This window comes from Scyliorhinus canicula, chromosome 7, assembly GCF_902713615.1.
Source record: "Scyliorhinus canicula chromosome 7, sScyCan1.1, whole genome shotgun sequence".
Lineage (NCBI taxonomy): Eukaryota > Metazoa > Chordata > Chondrichthyes > Carcharhiniformes > Scyliorhinidae > Scyliorhinus > Scyliorhinus canicula.
This window is the reverse complement of record NC_052152.1, coordinates 200,005,428-200,029,477: the sequence shown is the minus strand read 5'-3', so window position 1 is coordinate 200,029,477 and position 24,050 is coordinate 200,005,428. Positions and strand designations below refer to the sequence as shown.

The 24,050-nt window shown below is 43.6% G+C and overlaps 1 protein-coding gene across 3 annotated transcripts in view; it reads right to left on the bottom strand.

Annotated features, from left to right (window-relative positions):
• tbc1d20 (TBC1 domain family, member 20) overlaps positions 1–24,050 on the bottom strand; it is a 54,606-nt gene that overhangs the window by 11,058 nt on the left and 19,498 nt on the right. For 2 of the 3 annotated variants that reach the window (XM_038803690.1, XM_038803689.1), the window contains 4 exons: positions 23,008–23,194; positions 17,484–17,585; positions 16,371–16,512; positions 15,360–15,538 (listed from right to left, as the gene is read on the bottom strand). In XM_038803690.1, coding sequence (XP_038659618.1) covers positions 15,360–15,538; positions 16,371–16,512; positions 17,484–17,585; positions 23,008–23,194 — 610 coding nt within the window. Of the gene's footprint in view, positions 1–3,446; positions 3,879–15,359; positions 15,539–16,370; positions 16,513–17,483; positions 17,586–23,007; positions 23,195–24,050 lie in introns of all 3 variants that reach the window. The other variant, XR_005461445.1, reaches the window with a different exon arrangement.

The window sequence follows — 24,050 nt, the reverse complement described above, 5'->3', positions numbered from 1 at the left end:
GTGAAGCTCGAACACAGCACTACTTGCATGCTAAACAGCAGAGTCAGCCTCTGGTACTCAGAGCTGAGCAATTCCACAATCAACAGATGAGATCAAAGCTTTGCAGTCCAGTCACGTGCAGTAATGAATGGTGGTGAAGAATTAAACAAGTAACAGGAGAAGGTGGTTCCACCAAAATCTCTATCCTAAATGACAGGGGAGCCCAGCACATATTGCAAAGCATGAGGCTGAAGCTTTAGCAACCACCTTCAGCCAGAAGTGCCAAGTGGGTGGTCCATCTCAGCCCTGACCCCTCTCTCCTCACCCCTCTCTCCTCCCCTCCCCAAGTCAGAAGTGTGATGGAATACTCTTCTACTTGCCTGATGAGTGAGGTTCCAAAAACACAAGAGGTTCGACACCGTCCAGGACAAGGCAGCCCAAAAGGCACATGGCCAAGACTACAAATAGTAATCATCTAAGCTCCAAAATGATAATGTAGTCTTTAATAAGGCCAATGAATGCAGCATATTAGTTAAATACTGTGAAATTTGATAGTATTTTATCTTTGCTGCACTAATTTCCAACTGACTACCAAGCAAATAATAACAGTGGTCTGTGTCCACATAAACAAAACATCTAAGCAAACTTTAAAGAGGAGTATTTCTCCATTCCCAGCTGCTCCCTTAATAATTCTATTATCTAAATCATAAGACAAGTAAGATAAAAAATACACTTCTGATTTGATTGCGTCCTTCCAAAATACAAATCCTGTTATCGTCTCATAACAGTTGTCTGATTTAAGAAACATCCAGATAACGTCCTAGTCTTGAACACCCTTCCTGACAACCACCTATTTCATCCAGTTGTTCACTTCTGTCGAGAAAAGTTTCCTAATATCTCGCCTGAATTTGTCTTCAATGTGTGCCTTCATACCTGACAGGTTTCTTTCAAACACGAGCTTTCGGAGCGCAGCTCGTTCCTCAGGTGAATGGAGAGGTATGTTCCAGAAACAAATAAATGTTTCTGGAACATACCTCTCCATTCACCTGAGGAACGAGCTGCGCTCCGAAAGCTCGTGTTTGAAACAAACCTGTTGGACTTTAACCTGGTGTTGTAAGACTTCTTACTGTGCTCACCCCAGTCCAACGCCGGCATCTCCACATCATTCATACCTGACAGCAGCTATTGAATTTCTTCCTCTATCCTGCAACAATTACCTCTAAGTAGGCATGCAAGATTCAGAGAATCATAGAGTCCCTATAGTGCAGAAGGAGGCCAGTTGGCTATTCGGGTTTGCACCGTCTTTCCGAAGGAGCATCCTACCTACCTATGCCCATCCCCTCGCCTTATTCCCGCCTACCCTTTTTGGACACTAAGGGCAATTTAGCATGGCCAATCCACCTAACCCGCACATCTTTGGACTGTGGGAGGACACCGAAGCACCTGGAGGAAACCCACGCAGACACAGGGAGCAAGTGCAAACTCCACACGTACAAGTGACCTAAGATAGGAATTGAACCCAGGTCCCTGGCGCGGTGAGGCAGCAGTGCTAACCACTGTGCCGCAGTGTGTCTCCTCCCCGCCCGAAGTTGGGAGAGCCTCGACTTGGTTAGATGTTCCTTGCAACTTTGCCATTTATTTAGTCAGGTATATTAAACCAGTACATATTGCTAATTATAGAAAAGAGCAGGGACCGAGGTACTAGCAGCTGAAAGAGTAGAATACGGGAACTAAAAGAACTTGGGGCAGCCAGTGAGCACAGAGCTTATACTGAAAGCCTCACATGGAGATATCATAGTTAGAGAATACGATCTGAAACAGCATTGGGAGGATGCATTCATTCTCTTTTAGGGTGAACTGGACGAGATCATCCCCAGGAGGGAATCAAGTGTTGAACATACTACAACATGGTTCCAAGCCAGTTTGCACAGCTGCCATCAAATCTATTGTTTATTTTCAAGCACACTGGGAGATTCCTAGAATCACAACACAGAGTGAGGACATTCAGCCCATCTTTTTGCTAGCTCTTTGAAAGAAAGAGCTACCCATTTAGTTCACTCGTCTGCTCTTTCCTCATTACCCTGCAATGTATTCTTTTCAAGTATTTATCGAGTACTCTTTTGGAAGTTACTACTGAATCTGTTCCAACACACTCTTAGTTACTAACTCACCAAGTAAAATAAATTCTCTCCCCCTCTGGTTTCTTTGCTAATTATCTTTAGTGCCCTCCAGCTGCTGATCTCCCTGCTAGTGGAAACAGTTTCTCCCATAGACTCTATCAAATCCTCTCAACATTTTGAACACTTTGTTATCCCCCCCTTAACTTACTCTGTGCTAAGGACAATATAGGAGCGATAATAGGTCATTAGGGGAGGTGATGGCATATTGTATTGTCACTAGACTAGTAATCCCCAGGGGGAACGCTCTGGGGTCCCGAGTTCGAATCCCACCACAGCAGATAGTGAAATTTAAATTCAATAAAAATCTGCCATTAAAAGCTTAATGATGATCAATTGCCGATTGTCGTAAAAACCCATCTAGTTCACTAATGTTCTTTAGGGAAAGAAATCAGCCATCCTTACCAGGTCTGGCCTACACATGACTCGAGACCCCACAGCAATGTGGTTGATTCTTAACTGCACCGCCCCCCCCCCCCCCAATGAAATGGCCTAACAAGCCACTCAGTACAAGGGCAATTAGGGATGGGCAACAAATGCTAGCCCAGCCAGCAACGCCTACATCTCAAGAACAAATTTATTTTAAATTCCTTGAGCTGTGCTGCCATTCATTGAGATCATAGCTGATTTGAGAATTAACTCCAGATACCTTGCCTTTACGCCATATCCCTTAATACATTTGGTTAACAAAAATCTATCAAACGCATATTTAAAATTGGTCTAGCATCAATTTCAAACTTCTACCATCCTTTGTACTTCCTCATTTCATTCCTGAAAGGTCTGGCTCTAATTCTTAACCCATGTCCCCCCAGTCCCAAATTGTTGCTGATAATTATGGTGAATAAGGAGGCACAAAACAGATCCTGAACAACACGACAAGTCACATTCTGTCAATTAGTCTTTGGCCATTATCCTAACTCTATCTATTGCCACTAAGAAAATTTCCTAAGAGGACAATAATTTGCCTTCAATCTCATTTTCTCTAATCTCCCCACATCGCTGAAGTCACATCCCATAGCTAGCACCATTTTAGTAAATCTCTTATGCACCCTCTAGTAGAGAAGGCCATTCCCTGCTCAACTTGCTTTTTCTTCCTCCAATAGGTGGTTGCTTAGCCATGACTAAACTTAGAAGTATGAATAAAGTAGGTGGAGGCATTAAGAAAAACAGTATGAATAATTTATTTCTAGATTTACACGCAACCAGGCTATGCTTTAATCTGTTTTGGCCCTCTCTTCACGGTTTTCTAATGCAACTGATAAAGTTCATTAATTAAAAATAAATGCTTACCTTTAGCTTTCCCTTTCTCAGTTTGCTGTTACAATGTAAACACAGTTGTTTTGTCTGCCTGCCACTTAATTCGGTCATATAAAGCACCAGGTAAAAGAAAAGCACTTCCTGTTCTGATGATAGCTCACTCTATCTTTGCTGGAGGTTGGATCTGGACAGCAAAGCTAGAGTTCAGAATCTAAATTGTCATCTAAATATGACAGAATGGTGAATGCATGGAGCTAGAAAGTCCAATTGCCCTGTTGTTGTATCCAGCCCGCAATCTGTCCTATTACAGTACAATGCTAAGATATAACCCTCCCATCAGATAGATTTTCCTTTTGGAAAATAATGCATTTCCACTAACTTATCTGATGTAAGTGCAATGATATTTATTGGGGGAATTTAGGAGCATTCTGCTACACTGGGGTGCTTTCTACCTGTGAACATAACCTGTAAGGAAAAGAAGACATCAATAAAACTCTTCGAGTTTAATCATAGTGTTATTGCTGGAAAAAAGATATGACGTTGATGCTTTTTGTCTTGTGCTCATCAGATGAGTGCAAGACAAAAAGCTTCACCAATATTTGCCTTTTTCAGCAATACTCAGTGTCATAACTCTATATTAAAATACAAATTGGCTTTATATTCATACAAATGTTGAAGATCCCATTTTATAAGCCTGAACTATTTCATCAGACATTCAGTGAAATTTGTTGGTTAGACTGTCTCTCCTGCCCACAAGACAAATTACACGTTCATTGAATAATCAGAGTATATTCACATTAAATTAAGCCAGCGTTATCATTTTACAGCTTTGTTTTTTAAAATTAGGATTATGGGTAGCTACAGCTAGCTTTCTGGATAGATGCAGACACCATTTAGCAGTTAAAACTGCTGTCATTTTGGATAAGCAGGCAAACAAAACCAGAGGAACTGCAGTCAAAGCAGCATTAGAAGATATTAAAATGCTGTTTGCACATTGTGACTATAAATGGTGCAGTTTCCACTGATGACTAGCACTCAATTCCCCACCTGGTTCAATTCCTGGTCTTAGATGGAGATGGGAAGTGAAGGAAAGATTTGTGTTTATTGATAGCCAAAAAAAAAAAGATTAATGAAACTGGTAGCTTTGCAACAACATAAGGAGAGACCCTGGACCATGAAAACCTCATTTTATTGGGCAGTTTATATCTGATGCAAGGTTATCTTAAACAATGGGAGGAAAGCAATGGGAGGAGGTATACAAAATAATTGATTCGAATTAGAAAACGGAGAGAACAAGTGCATTGCCGGTTGAAGCTAAACTTAATTACAGTACTGAATTGCACTGTGTTGTAGTATCCAGTTTCTACTTCTGTAAAACATGTGTAAACTGAAGATTGCAACCTTTCTGAACCAGTGGAGCCAAAAAGAAGCTCTGAAGTCCATACATGTGACAAAATTGGCATCAGTGAATACCACAGGGTCCCAAAACATGAAATCATAGATTATTTTTCTCATTGCTGATCTGATATACAATTTAATAATATTGCATTTTACATAGTTTACATTAGCGAAGTTTCCTCCTGCACTAGGTAAATTGCAAAATACAGAGAAAAGGTGTGGTATTGGATATGCTGCATATACTGATACAATACACGTCAGCGCTAATTTTAAATTTGAGAAAGGATATTTAATCCTTTTCAATCTACTATGGTGCCTTCTGGCAAACGCATAATTGGTCACATTTAGCCATCAGATCAGTGATACAATTACATTTAAAAACATAGAATATTAGACTCACAAGACCTAATTCTATACCTTTATAAAAGAAGATATATTTTAAGAAATGATTTGAATCTGTAACCAGAGGAAGAAGAGCAGCTGGTTTGAGTGTGCAAGAGGCAGAGGCCCTGAGTGCCACACATTAGGAGACAGTCAGCACAGAAAAAGCTCTAGATATAGCAATTTTTCATTACACTACAAGCTTAAAAGTTTCTTGCTAGAGAGAATAGTATCAGGGGACATGCATGTAATATAATTGACTCCATTCATATCTCAACAGGTTTGAAACAGGCTAACTGATATATAAACATTCCTAGCTGAACGGATGCTTTAGAGGTCAGAACATATCAAATTTTATGTAAACCACATTAGTGCAGAGGGCAATACTGGATTGCACTAGCAGCATACAGAGCGCAACTATCTTTATTAAAACACTTCAGAATAATTTTATAATCTATAGGTGAAAGAGAAGATGAAAGGCACACCGTGATATTTAACTCTTCTGTACATCCCAGAAAGCTCTCGATCCTGTCAGATGAGGCTGGCCATCATGAACACGATGAACCGGGACTGTACTCCAGTTGGTTTTTGCCACCTATCAGTGTTTCTTTTGTTATTCCTGCTATAAATGTTGCCTTTTTTGATTGACCTACCATTTTAATATTTTTTAATGCTAAACAAAATTTAAGAATAATAGAACAAGTCTGCTGTTTATGCAGTACTCACTAAACATGCGTCTCCTGAGCATGAAACTACGGGGTGGATTCTCCGCTGTCGGTTTCCCAATCCAGTGGAGAATTCCACGTCGGCCAAAACACGGGATTGGCGCCCTTTCCAATGCTCTGGTCTCCCAGTGGCAGCAGTGAGCTACATGCCCCTTGCCAGTGGCACCATGCAAAACCGTGAATTGCATGGATTTAAATATAAGTAATGGGTTGAAAACCCAATGCTCCACCCCTCCGCAATGAATTAGTGTAAGTATTTACACCACTCGGGTTCGGAGTGTCCTGGCTGACAACCCCATTGCTACTATAAATTCAATTAAATCCACCTCCCAGCAGCAACTTGCAGATTCCTAGTTGTGGAGACTGCGGACTGCTCACAGTTCTTATGCTTGGAGGGCTTCTGGTCATGTGGAAACCCACCAACCCACCCACCGGGAAACCCTCACACCGCAGCAACGTTATTAAGGGGATAGGCATGGGCATGCTCAATAGCCAGACCACCAGGCGTGACAGTCCTCAATACACTCCTCAAAAGCGCAGCCCCACAATAGATGTCACAGGCGATTAGCAGAACTCACCCCACAATGGGCACATGCACCATAGCCACTGGAACCTTTCCTGGCACACAAGAGTGAATGATTCATCAGTGACAGCTAGACCACCCTGGAGGATCTACAAGCCCTGCCAGACTATCAGGCCCCTGATCTCATCTATCCCACCCCGCCAGTAAACCAGCGTCCTGTTACAACCCGAGTGGCAAACCCAGGCTGCACATAACACTGCAGCCAATATCCCAGCAAGCGCACACATCCCTCGGTCACCCCCATCTGTAGGATTGCCTGCACACCAGGCTCATAGCATGGAGGTGAATGGCTGCACAACATGACCATCTCTACAATACAACTGCCACCCTTCTGGTGGGACAGCACACGGCTCCCCCAGTGAAGAGACCCACAGTGGACTTCACCCCTATCCCGTTTCCGAGGCACAGATTTCAGATTACAGCCAGCTATGCTCACTATCTACATGGCTACTGCTGTTGTCACTGATGCACATCTGGCACCACGCGGTTATGGAGGAGGACACCCGCCCCCGGTGGTCATCAAGGTGACAGTCGCCCCAAACCTTCATGCCTCTGGCTCATTTCAGGGTAGGAGTGGGGACCTGTGAGAGATTTCACAAACGCCCGCAAACATTACGCCTGGGCATCACACTACATCATCTTCAACCTGGACCAGGCCCAACAAGATGCCCAGGCAGCAGGATTCGCCGCCATTCATGGCGTGCCCCAGGTAGGCTGGGCGATCAATGGCATGCATATTACCCTCAGAGCACTGGTTCGACAAGGGGTGCCCTTTATCGATAGGAGGGGCTTCCACTCTCAGAATCTACACTGCAGAAGGAGGCCATTTGGCCCATCGAGTTTGCATCGGCCCTTGGAAAGAGCACCCCACTTGGGTCCACACCTCCACTCTTTCTCCGTCACCCAGTAACCCCACCTAACCTTTTGGACACTAAGGGGCAATCCACCCAACCTGCACATCTTTGGGCTGTGGGAGGAAACTGAAGCACGCGGAGGAAACCCACGCAGACACGGGGTGAAAGTGCAAACTCCACACAGACAATAACCCGAGCCCGGAATTGAACCTGGGACCCTAGAGACGAGGTATCCGTGCTAACCACTGTGCCACCCATTAATGTGCCACTCCACGAATATGCAGTTGTTGTGCGACCACCAGTTGTACTTCATGCATGCCTGTGCCAGATATCCAGGCAACGTGCATAACGCATACATCCTGGCACTCGTTGGTTCCCTGCACCTTCGGGTGAGGGGTTGGCTATTGGGAAACAAGGCTTACCTGCTGAGGTCATGTCCAATGACGCCTGTGCAGAGGCCCCAGACTGATGCAGAAAACCGTTATACCAACTCTCACTCAGGAAGCAGGAGCGTCATTGAGCGGTGCATCAGCATGTTCAGATGCGCTTCCAATGCCGAGGATGCTTTGGTGAGGTGCTCTAATATGGGCCCCAAAGCATCTCGAGTATCGTGGTGGCCTGCAGCATCCTTCATAACATTACCGGGCAACATGCCGGAGGAACAGCAGGCTTCATCTGACGAGGATGACAAAGGTCATGCCTAGGAGGGTCCGGGTGTGCTGCCCTGACCGGTGATCCAGGGCCTCCACATGGGCCAACCTCACTACTCTGACAGAATCCACCTTCCCACAAGTCTCTCACCCCCGTAACCCTCCCTCATTCCTCCCATCCCCGTACCCGTCCCTCAGTCCTTCCACTGACAGAGGTTGTCTCGCTACCAGAGCATCCTCACAGGGTGTTGACCCTGGGTTCGTAGTATCAGTGGATCTTGTCCACGGGATGGAGGATGATGGTGGCTATATGTGAGATGAGCTCTGCTGCTCCACATTGCCTGACTCCTGTATATTTGATAGCATTCCTGAAGGCCGAGCCCAGCTGAGACGAACCCAACCACTTCCAAACCGACCACGTTGACCCAGATAAAGGCCTCATCTCGCACGGTGCCAGTCACTCGAAGTTAAGTAAAGGTCATCTTAGTCATTAGGTGCAGTTTAGTATGGAGCCGCTGTGTTATTGCATAGAGATACAAGTCTTGTGTTATTAATCTGTATTTTTGAGCTAACATAGTGGTTGTATGGTCATTTGGTCGATATAAGAAACAGCTTGTTGTTCACCCCAAAGTAAAGAAGGCAACAATACCGGACAATCCCTGCATGTGTACTGACGATTCCCTCTCAAGGGCCCAAAAACGCTGTGGGAGGTGGGGGGTTGTAGGAGATGATGAACAGTTAGGGTTTACTCACTGGGGATGTTATCATACAAAATGGTCTTTCAGTGCTGCCCCCATGCTCTGCCATGGCGCACTGAGACTGGGTCATGTCCCTCTGTGCCTGTGACATGGTCAGTCAGAGCCTAACCAATGTTCTCAACGCCCTCAGCTATGACGCTTTACGACTGGGCCAGGCTCTGTCGTGCCTCAATGTCCATCTGCGCCCGGGAGGTGTCCACTTGTGACTGGGCTCTCCTGTCTTGCGCCTCAGTCATGGACAGCACAGTATGCCCCAAGCCTTGGATGTCCTGACACATGGCTCATGACACCTTGCCCAGGCTGTCCACAGTGGATGCCACTCTTTTAGTATTAGCTTGGGTGCCACGCATTGTCAGTACCATCTCCTGCGGTTGGACTCCTCCAGTTGCACTTGCAGATACTGGAAAGTTGGTGAAACCCCTCCCCTCCTGTATGTTCTGGCTGTGCTTCTGCATCCCCAGTGATGGGATCAACCTTTCCAGAGCGCAACACCTGTCTGTGCAACAGCTGTTCCCGGAGATCAGACAGCCCTCCGACTGTCCACTCCATCTGGAGTCTCTGCCTCCAACTGATGTGCTGCAGCATGCGTGTGATGCTCACCAGAGGGTGGCTCAGGAGCCTGCTCACTGACATTACCCATCAAGGTGATAAGTCTCTGAGATGGTGGATGGTGCAGGTGAAACTAATGATGAGACATTGGTGTCTTGTGCTGAGGGTGTGGATGGGGGCCTGCGCCCTGGATGGCCCCCTGCGCCCTGGATGGCCCAGCCTCGTCTGATTGTGATCCTTCAAGACAAAAGACATGGGGTGAGATCCTGATAAGGACTGGTATGTGAAAGAGGGGTGACTCACTTGCTATAGGGACATATGCATTGCATTGGACTCTCACTTGTTCGGCAGATGCCAAAATCCATTGCAGCCACTGGCCCTCCGCTGGTTTCAGGGTTCTTTCCTCCAAAGGGGTGTGGACCCAAATATCTGGGATGCCCCCTCCTGTCTTCTAGTACTTCCGCTGATTATAGGCCACCTTATTATTGGGGACACAGAAAGGACATAGTGAGATGCTGAGAGGTGGGTTTTATTGCGAGGGGTCTGTAGCTGGTGGTACGTGCATGCAAGGTACCTGGCCAAAGAGGACAATAAACGTGTTGGGGTTTCATGGAGGGGGATTGTAAGGGAGATGCAGATAGGTGGTTTGATGTAGGGAGTTGGGGGCTGATGTGAGGGATGGATGTGATGCCAGGGTTACAGAGGTGATAAATGACCCAAGCAGTCCTAAGGAGGTTGTTCATCTTGTCAACATTGTATGCCGATCCTCCAAGCGAGTCTGGCAGCACTGACAGCCTCTGCCACCTCATCCCAGGTGTTGTTGAGAATGGCAGGCTCGAGTCTCTGCCCATCCTGGGGAAGATGTTGTCTCTCCTCTCCTGAATGGCATTCAGCATTCTGTCGATCTCCGACTCCCAGAACTTTGAAGCAGGTCATCAGGCAGGCATATTCTTGGCTGGAATAGCAATCTGTGGTGAATGGAGCATTTGAAAGCTGCTCCAGCTGGTCAGGTTATTGACGTAAATCCAGCCCCAGCGAATCAGATGTCAGCAGGGCCAGGAATGGCTGGGGTTAGACCATAAGACATAGGAGCAGAATCAGGCCATTCGGCCCATCGAGTCTGTTCTGCAATTCAATCATTGCTGATATTTTTCTCATCCCCATTACCCCTGATCCCCATATCAATCAAGAACCTATCTATCTCGGTCTCAAAGACACAGCCTCCATGGCGTTCTGCAGCAGAGTTCCACAGATTCACCACCCTCTGCCTGAAGAAATTCCTCCTCATTTCTATTTTGAAGGATTGGATTGGATTGGATTGGATTTGTTTATTGTCACGTGTACCGAGGTACAGTGAAAAGTATTTTTCTGCAAGCAGCTCAACAGATCATTCAGTACATGGGAAGAAAAGGGAATTGAACAGAATTCAAGAAAATACATGAGAATACATAATAGGGCAACACAAGATATACAATGTAACTACATAAGCATTGGCATCGGATGAAGCATACAGGGTGTAGTGTTAATGAAGTCAGTCCATAAAAGGGTCATTTAGGAGTCTGGTGACAGTGGGGAAGAAGCTGTTTTTGAGTCTGTTCGTCCGTGTTCTCAGACTTCTGAATCTCCTGCCCGATGGAAGAAGTTGGAAAAGTGAGTAAGCCGGGTGGGAGGGATCCTTGATTATGCTGCCTGCTTTCCCCCGGCAGCGGGAGGTGTAGATGGAATCAATGGATGGGAGGCAGATCGTTCCTTTAGTCCGAAATTGTGTCCTCTGGTTCTAGTTTTTCCTACAAGTGGAAACTTGTAGACGGGTGTCCTGGCCCATTGGCATTACCTGAATTTCTCCTCGCCAGCGCCCCCAGTGGGAATGCACAGTTCCCACGATTCAGCTCCAGCGACAGTATTTAAGTCTTCAGAATGGAGAATCTAGCCTGCAGTGTTTGTTATACGGACTTGCTCAGGGCCTCCAGTCTGTTCCAGCACTGAATAAGACCTTGGTTGATCTTCGAACTCACTCCATGTACCCACATTTGCCCATCCCGTAATAACTTTAGAAAACAAAAATCTAACAATCTCAATTTTAAATTTGACAATTGATCCAGCACCAACTGCTATTTGTGCAAGAGGGTTCCCAACTTCTACCACACTTTGTGTTAAGAAGAGTTTCCTAATTTCGTTCCTGAAATATCAGGTTCTAATTTTTAATCTAGGCCTCTAGGTTCTCAACTTTCAACTGGCAGAAATAGTTTCTCCCAAGCTGCCCTATCAGCTCCCCTTAATACCTCAAATACTTTGATCAAATCTTCCAGACAATACAACTCTTAGTGTCTTTCATCTTTCCTCCTAGCTTAAAAAGTCACTGATAGGAGTAGTCTATTGGCCACCTAATAGTAACGTGGGGCAGGCAATAAACAAAGAAATAACTGATGCATGTAGAAATGGTACAGCGTTATCATGGGGGATTTTAATCTACATGTCGATTGGTTTAACCAGGTCGGTCAAGGCAACCTTGAGGAGGAGTTTATAGAATGTATCCGCGGTAGTTTCCTAGAACAGTATGTAATGGAACCTACGAGGGAACAAGCGGTCCTAGATCTTGTCCTGTGTAATGAGACATGATTGATTCATGATCTCATAGTTAGGGATCCTCTCAGAAGGAGCGATCACAATATGGTGGAATTTAAAATACAGATGGAGGGTGAGAAGGTAAAATCAAATACTAGTGTTTTGTGTTTAGGAGATTACATGGGATGAGAGAAGAACTAGCTAAGGTAGACTGGGAGCAAAGACTTTATGGTGGAACAGTTGAGGAACAGTGGAGAACCTTCCAAGTGATTTTTCACAGTGCTCAGCAAAGGTTTATACCAACAAAAAGGACGGTAGAAAGAGGGGAAATCGACCGTGGATATCTAAGGAAATAAGGGAGAGTATCAAATTGGAGGAAAAAGCATACAAAGTGGCAAAGATTGGTGGGAGACTAGAGGACTGGGAAATCTTTAGGGGGAAACAGAAAGCTACTAAAAAAGCTATAAAGAAGAGTAAGATAGAGTATGAGAGTAAACATGCTCAGAATATAAAAACAGACAGTAAAAGTTTCTACAAATATATAAAACAAAAAAGAGTGGCTAAAGTAAATATTGGTTCTTTAGAGGATGAGAAGGATGGGGCAGCACGGTAGCATGGTGGTTAGCATAAATGCTTCACAGCTCCAGGGTCCCAGGTTCGATTCCCGGCTGGGTCACTGTCTGTGTGGAGTCTGCACATCCTCCCCGTGTGTGCGTGGGTTTCCTCCGGGTGCTCCGGTTTCCTCCCACAGTCCAAAGATGTGCGGGTTAGGTGGATTGGCCATGCTAAATTGCCCGTAGTGTCCTAAAAAGTAAGGTTAAGGGGGGGGGGGGGTTGTTGGGTTACGGGTATAGGGTGGATTTGTGGGTTTGAGTAGGGTGATCATTGCTCGGCACAACATTGAGGGCCGAAGGGCCTGTTCTGTGCTGTACTGTTCTATGTTCTAAGGGAGTTTTAATAATGGGAGATGAGGAAATGGCTGAGGAACTGAACAGGTTTATTGGGTCGGTCTTCACAGTGGAAGACACAAATAACATGCCAGTGACTGATAGAAATGAGGCTATGACAGGTGAGGACCTTGAGAGGATTGTTATCACTAAGGAGGTAGTGATGGGAAAGCTGATGGCGCTAAAGTCAGACAAGTCTCCTGGCCCTGATGGAATGCATCCCAGAGTGCTAAAAGAGATGGCTAGGGAAATTGCAGATGCACTAGTGATAATTTATCAAAATTCACTAGACTCTGGGGCGGTCCCGATGGATTGGAAATTAGCAAATGTGACATCACTGTTTAAAAAGGAGGTAGGCAGAGAGCAGGAAATTATAGGCCAGTGAGCTTAACATCGGTAGTAGGGAAGATGCTGGAATCTATCATCAAGGAAGAAATAGCGAGGCATCTGGATAGAAATTGTCCCATTGGGCAGATGCAGCATGGGTTCATAAAGGGCAGGTCGCGCCGAACTAATTTAGTGGAATTTTTTGAGGACATTACCAGTGTAGCAGATAACGGGGAGCTAATGGATGTGGTATATCTGGATTTCCAGAAAGCCTTTGACAGGTGCCACACAAAAGGTTGCTGCATAAGGTAAAGATGCATGACATTAAGGGTAAAGTAGTAGCATGGATAAAGGATTGGTTAATTAATAGAAAGCAAAGAGTGGGGATTAATGGGCGTTTCTCTGGTTGGCAATCAGTAGCTAGTGGTGTCCCTCAGGGATCCGTGTTGGGCCCACAATTGTTCACAATTTACACAGATGATTTGGAGTTGGGGACCAAGGGCAATGTGTCCAAGTTTGCAGATGACACTAAGATGAGTGGTAAAGCGAAAATTGCAGACGATACTGGAAGTCTGCAGAGGGATTTGGATAGGTTAAGTGAATGGGCTAGGGTCTGGCAGATGGAATACAATGTTGACAAATGTGAGGTTATCCATTTTGGTAGGAATAACAGCAAACGGGATTATTATTTAAATGATAAAATATTAAAGCATGCTGCTGTGCAGAGAGATCTGGGTGTGCTAGTGCATGAGTCACAGAAAGTTGGTTTACAGGTGCAACAGGTGATTAAGAAGGCAAATGGAATTTTATCCTTCATTGCTAGAGGGATGGAGTTTAAGACTAGGGAGCTAATGCTGCAATTGTATAAGGTGCTAGTGAGGCCACACCTGGAGTATTGTGTTCAGTTTTGGTCTCCTTACATGAGAAAGGACGTACTGGCACTGGAGGGTGTGCAGAGGAGATTCACTAGGTTAATCCCAGAGCTGAAGGGGTTGGATTACGATGAGAGGTTGAGTAGACTGGGACTGTACTCATCGGAATTTAGAAGGATGAGGGGGGATCTTATAGAAACATATAAAATTATGAAGGGATAAGATAGGATAGATGCGGGCAGGTTGTTTCCACTGGCAGGTGAAAGCAGAACTAGGGGGCATAGCCTCAAAATAAGGGGAAGTAGATTTAGGACTGGGTTTAGGAGGAACTTCTTTACCCAAAGGGTTGTGAATCTATGGAATTCCTTGCCCAGTGAAGCAGTTGAGGCTCCTTCATTAAATGTTTTTAAGGTAAAGATAGATAATTTTTTGAAGAATAAAGGGATTAAGGGTTATGGTGTTCGGGCCGGAAAGTGGAGCTGAGTCCACAAAAGATCAGCCATGATCTCATTGAATGTTGGAGCAGGCTCGAGGGGCCAGATGGCCTACTCCTGCTCCTAGTTCTTATGTTCTTAACACTGGAGTTCAGGTATCATTCTGGGAAATCTACGCAGCACTCCCTCCATCTCTTTCCTAAGGTGCATTACCCAGAATTATTCGCAGAACGCCAGCTGTGGTAAAATCTGGACTTTTATGATTGAAACATGATTTCTGCTGAAATACTTGCTTCAATTAGATTATGCACCTGACTCTTCTTTAGGCACCATGTATTTTTTTCACTTTTAAATATAAAATAAGACATGCATGCCGATTTCAAAAAGGTCCAAGGACCCATTTAACTACTACTTTGTTGGCAAAATGTTCTCCCCCATTCTTACGAAGGCATCGTCAATAGCCTACAATTTCCAACAATTCTCCCTGGGAATGAGTTTGAGTTGGCCAAACATCTCCTTTGGTGAAGATGCTGAGTCAATAAGAGCTCTCAATGGCAAAATGTATCTCAGTCGGCCAAGTTTCCATTACAACTTCATCTGGCTCAGGAACAGTATTGCAGAATTAACAGTGAAAGAAAGCATTCTGGTACCAGAGGAATTTTTTTTAATTCCAGTTGTGTGGTATCTGAAGCCCCAGCAGCATCCCTGAAGTAGAGCAGCAAAATGTCATACAGAATAACATACAAGTAATAGGTTAGCAACTATTTAAAAATACACCTTCAAATGAGACTTGTACATGAAAGTGCAGTGCAGAAAGGAAAGTGGAAAATTAAAGAAACTACCACCTTGGCACTCCTTAGGAGCCAGTTAGAAATAAGAACTTCAAGCTTTGTTGGCACCTACCTCTCTTTCTGGGCAACCTCCCTGGAAAGTTCGGACGGAGGAAACTGGACAAAGAGATCACCAGCACGGCTGATCAGGGTCTCATATGGTAGATCCTGTGGGATCTGGGAAAGCAGATGGTGGACAGCGGCCATGTCACATTCACTCTCCAGGACCTCATGCCCCCGGTACAACACAATCTAAAAAATTAAGGAAACAAACTCTAATGAGGATGGTAGTGTTTTACGTGCAGCTGACTCTTAGTATGTCAATTTGGTTGTGAAAAACACAAATGTTTTCTGTGTCATTGGGTGAATGGAGTGAAAGGCAGAAACGTGGTCCAGAACAGACACTATAAAAACATAAACACACAAAATAAACAATACACCTACCACTGCAGCAAAATAGATGGGAATGCACGTACCACTGCAGCAAAATAGATGGGAATGCACGTACCACTGCAGCAAAATAGATGAGAGTACACGTACCACTGCAGCAAAATAGATGAGAGTACACGTACCACTGCAGCAAAATAGATGGGAATGCACCTACCACTGCAGCAAAATAGATGGGAATACACGTACCACTGCAGCAAAATAGATGGGAATACACGTACCACTGCAGCAAAATAGATGGGAATACACGTACCACTGCAGCAAAATAGATGGGAATACACGTACCACTGCAGCAAAATAGATGGGAATACACGTACCACTGCAGCAAAATAGATGAGAGTACACGTACCACTGCAGCAAAATAGATGGGAATGCACCTACCACTGCAGCAAAATAGATGGGAATACACGTACCACTGCAGCAAAATAGATGGGAATACACGTACCACTGCAGCAAAATAGATGGGAATACACGTACCACTGCAGCAAAATAGATGGGAATACACGTACCACTGCAGCAAAATAGATGGGAATGCACGTACCACTGCAGCAAAATAGATGGGAATACACGTACCACTGCAGCAAATTAGATGGGTATACACGTACCACTGCAGCAAAATAGATGGGAATACACGTACCACTGCAGCAAAATAGATGGGCATTAGTGGATGACATGCCAGGAAGAAGTCGTATAACCGAACCACATGCCGGAAATCTGAAAGCACGTGACCAAACCAAGTTATGAGCCAGCTCAGAGCGAAGATAGTACCAACGTCAGCTCTATAAAAGAGCAAGAGAAAAATACAATGTGGATAAAAGTAAGCAATATCATTTAGCGATGCTCATAACTAACTTAACGGCTAACTGGGCACTTCATGTATGTTGCATCTCAGTGATATTGGTAGCATCTTATAATAGGCAGAATTGGCTGCCCAGTTTCCTACACATTTCACTGTACCGCAAAGGAAAATCATTAAATTTGAAACATTTGAGTTGCACAAAAGCACCAATAGGTCTTACTTCCTCAAATATAGAAGTCTGACTTACGATGCTTATGCATTACTGTCAGATTTTTGTTTTGGAAGATTGCTAGTATTTCAGAGTTACCCATTAAAGACATGTTTTTCAAAAGAACAGAAGATATAGAATTGCCAGAAGATACCAAGGCACAAAGCGAAAAGCATCCCAAGTTCCAGACTAGTTCTCCAGCATCATCCAGAAGAAAAGTCACCAGTTCACAAGGCTTTTTTTTTTTCATTCTCTTGTAACAATTTTCATTTGTTGGAGTTGGTAGTCCAATAAACTAAATGTTGGATATTGGGTTTACTAGCATTGTGCTTTCCAAACAGGGGTCCCAGTTCAAATCTTCCCACAACCAAAACCCTTAATTTCTTGAACAGCCAGCTCTTTGCATGTGGACTGCAGTCTAAAGGGGCACCCAGACCACTAGGAAGTTTTGTTCAGATGAATGGGCTTGGTCCATATTCCTGGTTTAGGAATTAAGAAGATATCAGCCTTTCTTTCCCCTCCCCCAAAACTGGATCTTCAAATAAGGATCAAAGAAAAATGTTTTAACTGAGATTACCATCAGGTTTTCAGGTTTCTGTAATTATTGGCTTGCAAATACCCTCTGTGTAGGAAACAAGGTCCAGGAGTTCTAGGGAGCATGCTGATATTTGCAACGGTTCCTCTTAACCAGAAAAAGTTTCAAAACCACTGCCGCGAAGAATTTAAAAAATTTGCATTCTCACCTTTGCATGAAGTCATGTACTTCTGGGTTAACTCTCTCTATTATTGGCATAAGGTAATTTAAAATGTGTTTTGTGTTGTCCATGGTTGGGTCCATAAAATCCCTGCAAGTAATTATAAATAAAAGCAATATTTAACTCAGAACATGGTAAACAATGAAATACCCAGAACATTTGAATCAATTCCTCAGTATAAAATGGCAAAAGTGTTCAGCTGAGGTCACTGTCCGTGTGTGGTTTGCACATTCTCCCCGTGTCTGCGTGGGTCTCACCCCCACAACCCAAAGATGTGCAGGGTAGATGGCCATTCTAAGTTCCCCTTAATTGGAAAAAAATGAATTGGCTATTCTAAATGTATTAAAAAAGTATTCAGTTGAACAGGCGCCGGAATATGGCGACTAGGGGCTTTTCACAGTAACTTCATTTGAAGCCTACTTGTGACAATAAGCAATTTTCATTTCATTTCATTTTTCATTTTCATATTTGCCAGAATATACAATTACTGTGCTAGATTTCAAGAAAAACACAGATGATGGCAAGAAAATTACTTCAAATATGCATTTTGGGGAATAATAAATAGCTGTGCAATCCAAAAATCAATGGATCAAGATGATATATACATATCACGGGGCAGCACGGTAGCATGGTGGTTAGCATAAATGCTTCACAGCTCCAGGGTCCCAGGTTCGGTTCCCGGCTGGGTCACTGTCTGTGCGGAGTCTGCACGTCCTCCCCGTGTGTGCGTGGGTTTCCTCCGGGTGCTCCGGTTTCCTCCCACAGTCCAAAGATGTGCGGGTTAGGTGGATTGGCCATGCTAAATTGCCCGTAGTGTCCTAAAAAGTAAGGTTAAGGGGGGGGGGTTGTTGGGTTACGGGTATAGGGTGGATACGTGGGTTTGAGTAGGGTGATCATTGCTCGGCACAACGGGCCTGTTCTGTGCTGTACTGTTCTATATGGCAGCGCTGGAGAGCTTGAAAAGACTATAAACACATTACTAACAAAACAAAAACTCCAGGAAATTGCAGGCCGTTGAACCTTTCAGTGCTAGGGAAATTACTGGAAAGGCTTCTTCGAGACAGGATTTACTCCCATTTGGAAGTGAATGAATTAGCGAGAGGCAGCAGGGTTTTGTGAAGGGGAGGTCATTCTCACTAACTTGATCAAGTTTTTCAAGGAAATGATGAAGATGATTGATGAAGGTAGGGCAGTGGATGTCATCTACATGGACTTCAGTAAGGCCTTTGGCAAGGTCACTCGTGGCAGACTAGTACAGAAGATGAAGTTGCACGGGATCAGAGGTGAGCTGGCAAGATAGATACAGAACTGGCTCAGTCATAGAAGACAGAGGGTAGCAGTGGAAGGTTGCTTTTCTGAATAGAGGGTTGTGACTGGTGGTGTTTCCGCAGGGATCTGTGCCAGGACAGTTGCTGTTTAGAATATATATAAATGATTTGGAAGAGAATGTAACTAGTCTGATTACTAAGTTTGCACATGACACAAAGGTTGGTGGAATTGCAGATAGCGATGAGGACTGCCAGAAGAAACAGCAGGATATCGATTGGTTGGAGACTTGGGCGAGGGATGGCGGATAGAGTTTAATCCGGACAAATGTGAAGTAATTAATTTTGGAATGTCTAATACATGTGGGAATATACAGCAAGTGGCAGATCCTTAAGAATATTGACAGGCAGAGGGATCTGGGTGTACAGGTCACTGAAAGTGGCAATGCAGGTGAAATGAAAATCGCTTATTGTCACGAGTAGGCTTCAATGAAGTTACTGTGAAAAGCCCCTAGTCGCCACATTCCGGCGCCTGTCCGGGGAGGCTGGTACGAGAATCGAACCGTGCTGCTGGCCTGCTTTAAAAGTCAGCGATTTAGCCCAGTGAGTTAAACCAGGTGGAGAAGGTAGTCCAGAAGGCATACAGCATGCTTGCCTTCCATCGGCTGGGGCATTGTGTATAATAATTGGCAAGTCATGTTGCAGCTGTAGAGAACCTTAGTTAGGCCATACTTGGAGTATAGTGTTCAATTCTGGTCGCCACACTACCAGAAGGATGTCGAAGCTTTGGAGAGGGTACAGAAGAGGTTTACCAGGATGTTGCCTGGTTATGGAGGGTATTAGCTATGAGGAGAGATTGGATAAACACTGTTTGTTCTCACTGAAACGGCAAGAGGTTTTGGGGGCGACCTGTAGAAGTCTATAGAAGTTCTACCTGTGGAACCTGTAGAAATGGGAGTAAGAAATTATGAGGGGCATGGACGGAGTGGATATTCAGAAGCTTTTTCCCAGGGTGGAAGAGTCAATTACTGGGAGAGATAGGTTTAAGGTGCAAGGGGAAAAGTTTGGAGAAATTTTTCTACACAGATGGTAGTGGGTGCCTAGAACTCGCTGTCGGAGGAGGTGGTGGAAGCAGGTACGATAGTGGCATTTAAGGGGCATCTTGACAAAAAAAAAGTGAATAGGATGGGAATAAAGGGATTCGGACACTGGAAGTGCAGAAGGGCTAGGTTAGACGGGTAGCATAGCCAGCACAGGCTTGGTGGGCCGAAGGACGTGTTATTGTGCTGTACTTTTTGTTGTTCACCTGAATATTCTTCAACCCATCTCACCCACAGAGGCAATGTCTGGAAATATAATTACCTGTACTTTAATTATCTTTCTGCTGAATCTGCAGGTGTATATTTGTATTTAAATGTTGGTGAATATAAAGGTGTTACAACCCCAATTGGCAATAAGCGATTTTCATTTTCATATTTGCTAGAATATAAAATTACTGTGCTAGATTTCAAGAAAACACAGATGAAGGCAAGAAAATTACTTCAAATATGCATTTTGAGGAATAATAAATAGCTGTCCAATCCAAAAATTCAAAGAAAACGTGGAGAAACCTGTGACACAGGACTGTTAATTAGTTTTTAAACAAGAATTAAAAAATTTAAAGATGGAAAGTTTGATTATAATACAGCACTCCTTTACTCCCCCTTAGCTTCAGAAATGTGTACAAATTTCAACGGTAACACCCCACTCTGAAACCAAAGGGACAATGCCACTCAACCAATCCTCTGTGAATTTATTCTAAAAATCCCCCAGATTGGCTGCTTCCAAATGCCACTCCCTAAAAGAGACACTTTAAAACTTACACTTTGTCTTAAATGTTTTTATACGAATTCAGAGATCTAGCCACCGATTTCCACAATTATTCAAATTAATCTCTCACAAACTGTAGCAAGATGTCACAAACCTTGGAACCAGTTCAGATATCTTTCTGGCTACTGACGAGCCAATTGCTTTTCAGCTATCTGTCTTCACTGAACTGCATCCTGCTCCAGGCTCAGTTTCCCCAATTCCTTCAACTTCAGACTTCCTGGAAAATTCCTCTCATTTCCAAAGCTTCCTTAACTTTTTTCCCTTAACCATTATGCCATGGTATGGCTTTTATTCTAGCAAAGCTGAGAGATTTATTCTCTAGCTACTTACAACTAACTATGAAATCAGTTAAAAAACAATCACAAAATCTTTGCTACCCTAACGATGGCTTCAATTACAAAGCAACCACTTTTTACTTCTCCAAGTTTGTTTACTTTTTACACCTTAAACACAACAGAAGCACAGTTTGAACTAACCAAGTGACCCACACATGCAAACACCGTTGTCTAACATGAATCTAATTAGTTTTACTTTTATTCCATAGAACCACTAAAATAAACTCACTTAAATCCATACCTTATTTCTAACATTGAACAATGCAAATATAAATTCCTAAAAAGCTGTTTTCCTGACACAGGGTAATTTCTTTATTCCCATCATTAAGAGTTATAGCTGTGCCATATGTGCAAGACCAAATGTATGGCTCTAAATTACCAGCTAAATTCTACTATGTATCAATTTGTAATGGATAGCTGATGGAATGTGAGAGTTCCGATTACATCCATTAGAAAACTTAAACATGTTAATAAGAGTTATCTGAATGGCCGATGGTGAAAATTATTGAACTGTGATGTAGATTTTTTAAATCTGTTATATCAGCAGGCTATGTTGCCTGGACAATTATCAACAATGTCAAGAGCACTGGCAGCACGGTGGCGCAGTGGGTTAGCCCTGCTACCTCACAGCGCCAGGGACCCAGGTTCGATTCCAGCCTTGGGTGACTGCTTGTGTGGAGTTTGCAATGTTCTCTCCATGCTACGTGGGTTTCCTCCGGGTGCTCCGATTTCCTCCCACAGTCCAAAGATGTGCAGGTTAGGTGGATTGGCCATGATAAATTGCCCCCTAGTGTCCAAGGATTTGTAAGTTAGGTTAAGGGGTTATTGAGATAGGGTGGGGAAGTGGGTTTGTGTAGAGGATCGCTACTTCAGAGGATCGGTGCAGACTCAATGGGCCAAATGGCCGTCCTTCTGCACTGTAGAGATTCTAGGACAGATGCTAACCATGCACAGATACACATAATGCCTGACGAAGCAGTATCAACCAAGTCAAAAGGTTTTCTCAGCCTTCAGTGTAATGAAAGAAACTATACGGCAGGCTAGCTACGAGGCAGCCATCTTGATGTTTATGGCATCCAAGTTCAATGTTTATTCATTCAGTGCTTACTCTAGGTTCTCATGTTAAAGGCATTGCGTGAGATCAATTTCTTTCCACGATACTCCTCTCCCCTCAAACCTTTCAATTGTTTCCCATTTTGCCACATGCTCATCTCACAGTTTGGTCCTGGATTTTAAAAGAAAGCTTTGAACTAAGAAGAACTATTTGGACACAAATCATCCTCCAAGTTGAAGGGCTGTCAGGATATTATAGAGAGATACTAACAGCACTTGCAGAAGAGGGTGGAACTTTAGGTAGAGGTTCAAAAGTCAGTATTGACGTTAAGGTTTAAAGAGCGAATGGTGACAGAGCATCAGGTTGTAAACCCATTTGGAGGAAATGGTCCTCCGCATTTTGGACTTTATTTTCTGCTCCTATTTAAGAATGCAGTTCAAATCTATATAGATCTAGTAGAAGAGTATTAACGTTCAGAGTGTGAAGAATAAATCCTAATAAAGTTAGTAGAAAGCAAATTTTAATTCAAACAATTCAAGGGACGGGGAAAGGAAGGAAAATTCACAACAAGATAATATACATATAGTGAATTACTAAGGCAACAGTAGGGCAGCACAAATTGCCCAATTTCCATATTTTCAAAATAGAGGTGGAATTACCAAATTAGGTATGCATATCTCTTCAAGATAAATGCAAAATTTGAGAAATAAAAGCATGGAGATTCCGTTCCTTGAGATGAGGGTGCAGCAAGGAATAATCATGCACACTGAACCATAGAATTCTACCCCTGCATGAGTCAGAATCTTAAGATCAGGAGAAGAAAAAACAGAATGCAAGAAATGAAAAGGAAAGGAAATGTACTGAAGGGAAGGCTGGAGCTGGAAGATGAGGATGGAGTATGCATGTTCCAGGTAATTGAACTGTCTTTCAGTTGAGTGGAGTAATATGGAAACATGATTTATTTATTACAACATTTGTGCATTAAATACCTGAGGTGATGGGTGGAAAGCTTTTCCACTAGGGCTGTTGCCATTCTCTCACCAACAACCAGGAGGAAGGTGACCACTATGTCATGGTAACCTTGATAATAGTGAAGCTGGGGGTTTTTCTTTAGTACCTCCAGGATGCTGTCGATCAGCTCTTCTTGCAGTACCTCTCGCTCTGCATCCGGCATTCCTGAAACATCATCAACCCATGACAAGCAGTCAAAGAGAATACAAGTCTGCAGTGTCTCATAATTCACCCCTTGCACATTGACAGATAGGTCCGCTAAACCAGAAAGAATGGCAAATACCACTAAAGCCAGTTACGTAATGGAGCAAAATAACTTCAAAATACAAGATCATTCAGAATGCTCGTTTCTTTCTCTTTAACTTTCATAAGTAAGCTAGCCTATCCACACAGTCCCTCCTCATCAATGGACTTTACAAACAAATGGTTGTCGAACTGAATAACTCCATGAACCTTACATTATTCTTTTAAATTACCAAAGTGCACATTTTTGGTCCCCGTATTTAAGGAAGGATATTATTTGCCTACAGGAGCAGCAGCATGCAATGAAGATTCACTGAATTGATTCCTGGAATGAGAGGATTGTCCTATGACGAATTGAATGCAATGGGCCTATATTCCCTGAAGTTCAGAAGAACGAGAATGAAATATAAAAGATGGAGAGGACTTAACAGGTTATATGGTAAAAGGCCATTTCCCTGGCGAGAGAGTCTCAGGATCAGGGGCCAGCCATTTAGGATTGAGATGAGAATAAATTGTTGACTTAAAGGATTGTGACTCTATGGAATTTTCTATTATAGAAGGTTGTGCATGTTAAATCATTGAATATATATTCAAGGCTGAAATCAATAAGGTTTCTGGACTCAAAAGGGAATCAAGGGATATGGAGATCGATGGGACAAAGTGGAGTTGCAATCAAAGACATGTCACGATCTTAATAAATAGTGCAGCAGATTCAAGGGTATGGCCTTCCCCTACTTCTTATATCCTTATGCCATCTACTTTTAGCCTTTGGGTGAAA